Raw genomic sequence first — 3,180 nt, 5'->3', positions numbered from 1 at the left:
TTTAGAGTTATTTTATGGAGAACTTACACTGGAGAACTTATGATATTGTGGACCAATTATTAGCAGAAGAATCTTAGTAGGCGTGGGTGAGAGGAGTATCCTAGTTAGCCTTTCCAATTCCTCAGTGCAAGGGCTCCCTTTTCTGTTGATAAGGTGGTGATTATCATTATTGTTATTATTATTATTAATTACTTACAAATGACAAGCTTCCTTTGTTCTTCATATATTTACTATACCTCTTCTCTCCATCACCTTCAGTGCTTAGACTGTGCCTTTTTCTATCCCCTGCCCCACAGAAATTCTCACTCCCTGGGAGGTACTCCCCTTTTGGACTGAAAAATTGGGGGTGTTTTCGAAGTTCTTCTACTAATGGGACCTCTAACTATTTCAAGTTTTTCCCAACTACATCCACTGCCTCATTGCTATGACACAGTCTTGTGACTAATGATGCCAATTTTGCTGTTTTTTTCTCCTCTACTCATGCAACATTTGGTTTGTGGGTGTTTATGTTTCTTACTTTCACTGAAAGTTTGGGTTGTCAGAAGAGATGTGTTACTCTCTTGTGGCTTTTATGTATCTTAGAAGAAGTGATGAAATCCCCACTGAGCTACATCTGAATTTTTGCCAGAACCTAGAATCATAAGTTGAAAAACTATTCCCTGTTTGTATGTTTAAAATTTTTGTAATACATAATTCTAATGCCATACATGAGGTTATGATTATGTCCATCAAATCTTACACTTCCTAGTTTTGAAAACAAATGCCCTTTATCTATATCTGATTTGTTCATAATATAATGCTTTTATTAGTCTAGTGCCATTTTAACAGCTCAGAATTTATCAGGTATATTAGCCTTCCTCAATTTTGTTGTACATAAATTTAGTTTTACTGTTCCTAACTATTCTTCACACTGTTGCTCATCCCTAGGTTCCTCCAAATAGTAAACTTGCTTTATTTAATCCTCACAGTGTAAAATTAAAAATTCAGAAAAATTAATTCTGTTATTGTTAAATTTGCTTCCCAGAGCAATGGAGAATGTCACTACAATGAATGAGTTTCTTCTACTTGGCCTGACTGGTGTTCAGGAGCTGCAGCCTTTCTTCTTTGGGATTTTCTTAATCATTTACCTGATAAACTTGATTGGAAATGGATCTATATTGGTGATGGTTGTTTTGGAACCACAACTCCACTCCCCTATGTATTTTTTTCTGGGAAACCTTTCTTGTCTGGATATTTCTTATTCTTCAGTGACACTGCCCAAGCTGCTCGTAAACCTCGTGTGCAGTCGCAGGGCTATATCTTTTCTAGGCTGTATCACCCAGCTACACTTCTTCCACTTTTTGGGAAGCACAGAGGCCATTTTACTGGCTATCATGGCCTTTGACCGTTTTGTTGCCATCTGCAATCCTCTTCGCTACAGTGTCATCATGAACCCCCAGGTGTGTATTCTGTTGGCAGCTGCGGCCTGGCTCATCAGCTTCTTTTACGCTCTGATGCATTCTGTCATGACTGCACACCTGAGTTTTTGTGGCTCTCAGAAACTCAATCACTTCTTCTGCGATGTCAAGCCGCTCTTAGAATTGGCCTGTAGTGACACATTACTCAATCAATGGCTTCTTTCCATTGTCACAGGCAGCATATCCATGGGAGCTTTCTTTCTGACTCTTCTCTCCTACTTCTATGTAATTGGCTTCCTTCTGTTTAAGAACAGGTCCTGCAGAATACTCCACAAGGCTCTGTCCACTTGTGCCTCCCATTTTATGGTGGTATGTCTTTTCTATGGACCTGTGGTCTTCACATATATTCGTCCTGCTTCAGCCACCTCCATGATTCAGGACCGGATAATGGCCATCATGTATAGCGCCGTCACCCCTGTACTGAATCCACTAATCTACACCCTTAGGAACAAAGAAGTGATGATGGCTCTGAAGAAAATCTTTGGTAGGAAGTTGTTTAAAGACTGGCAGCAACACCACTAGGACTAATGAGGGATATCTGATTTCTATTAAGACTGATTTCCATCACTTCACTGTAAGAAATGATTAGTTTACCTGGTTTATATTTTTCTTTCAAAAATTTTGAGCACATATTGTATTAGGCAGTGTAGTAGGTTCAAGAAACACAGGAGCGAGCAAAACAAATTCCATAATGTCATCAAACGTAAAGTTTAATGTGATGGAGGCCCCAAATAACCAAACGCATAAGTACATATGTCAGGATAATTTGGTGGCAAGGAGAACTAAGGAGGTAGGAAGTATGGGGAGGGTTAGAGTAGGTATCTGCTGTGTAAAAAAGAATGTGGCATTTCTCCTAGGACAAAAACCTTTGGAATTTTCCAAGTAATAAAAGTATCTTACTGAAATTCCATATGAGATAATCTTTATTTTTGCCTATTTTTTTCCTTTTGTGTTTCCTTCAGCAGGAATGTACTGATGATAATTTTTCTCACAACAGTTTTTATCTAGAATATCATTTTTGTTAATCTTAATTCTTGAAGAGAATTTTTAATGGGTATTTAATTTTAGGGAAAGATTTTTCTAGCCATTGAAAATATCTTGTTTTTCCCCAGCTTATTGAAGTATAATTAACAAATAAAAATTGCATATATTTAGGCTTCACAACATGATGCTTTAGTATATGTATACATTGTGAAGAGACTACCACTATCAAGCTAAACCTACATTACTGTCCCTGCATTAGTTTACTGTTGAATACTAGAAGTTCTTCGTTCTATCTAACTGCATTTTCATACCCATTAAGCCAATGTGACAAGCTCTTTGTTTTAGTTGGAGTGTTTGCACAATTTAAATTTGATACATTTTTGATAGAATTAAATTTAAATTTGTCCTCCAACTGTTTGCCTTTCATTTGTCCTATTTGTCCGTTATTGCTTCTTCTTTCATTTACTGTTTTTTATGGGAATATTTTTATGATTTCATTATATTTTCACTATTGACCTTTTATTTATACCTTTTTATTTTATATTTTTGTGGTTACTCTGGGGTTTACAATGTACATTTTAAATTCACAAAATATTTCTTCACATAATATTACACCATTTAAGATGTATTGCTAGAGTCATGCCATACTGTACTTCCATCTCCCTGCTCATGCTTTGTGATTCTAATGTCACACATTTTACTTTTACTTATGTTATTGGTATCCGAGACACTGCAATTC

The 3,180-nt window shown here is 36.4% G+C and overlaps 1 protein-coding gene across 1 annotated transcript; it reads left to right on the top strand.

Moving 5' to 3' along the window:
* The first annotated feature begins 1,024 nt into the window (after positions 1-1,024).
* On the top strand, positions 1,025-2,849 carry LOC471938 (olfactory receptor 12D3). Its single transcript, XM_527316.6, has one exon. It carries the CDS (start codon positions 1,029-1,031, stop codon positions 1,977-1,979), a length of 951 nt encoding a protein of 316 aa, XP_527316.5. The 5' UTR covers positions 1,025-1,028; the 3' UTR covers positions 1,980-2,849.
* The last annotated feature ends 331 nt before the right edge of the window (positions 2,850-3,180 follow it).

The sequence above is a fragment of the Pan troglodytes genome, chromosome 5 (genome assembly GCF_028858775.2).
Source record: "Pan troglodytes isolate AG18354 chromosome 5, NHGRI_mPanTro3-v2.0_pri, whole genome shotgun sequence".
Taxonomy (NCBI): Eukaryota; Metazoa; Chordata; class Mammalia; order Primates; family Hominidae; genus Pan; species Pan troglodytes.
The sequence above is the reverse complement of the archived record's forward strand: the minus strand, read 5'-3'. Positions and strand labels throughout refer to the sequence as shown.

Coding starts and splice junctions, on each gene's coding strand:
- LOC471938 (XM_527316.6), top strand. CDS start 1,029: ATGGAGAATGTCACTACAATGAATGAGTTTCTTCTACTTGGCCTGACT.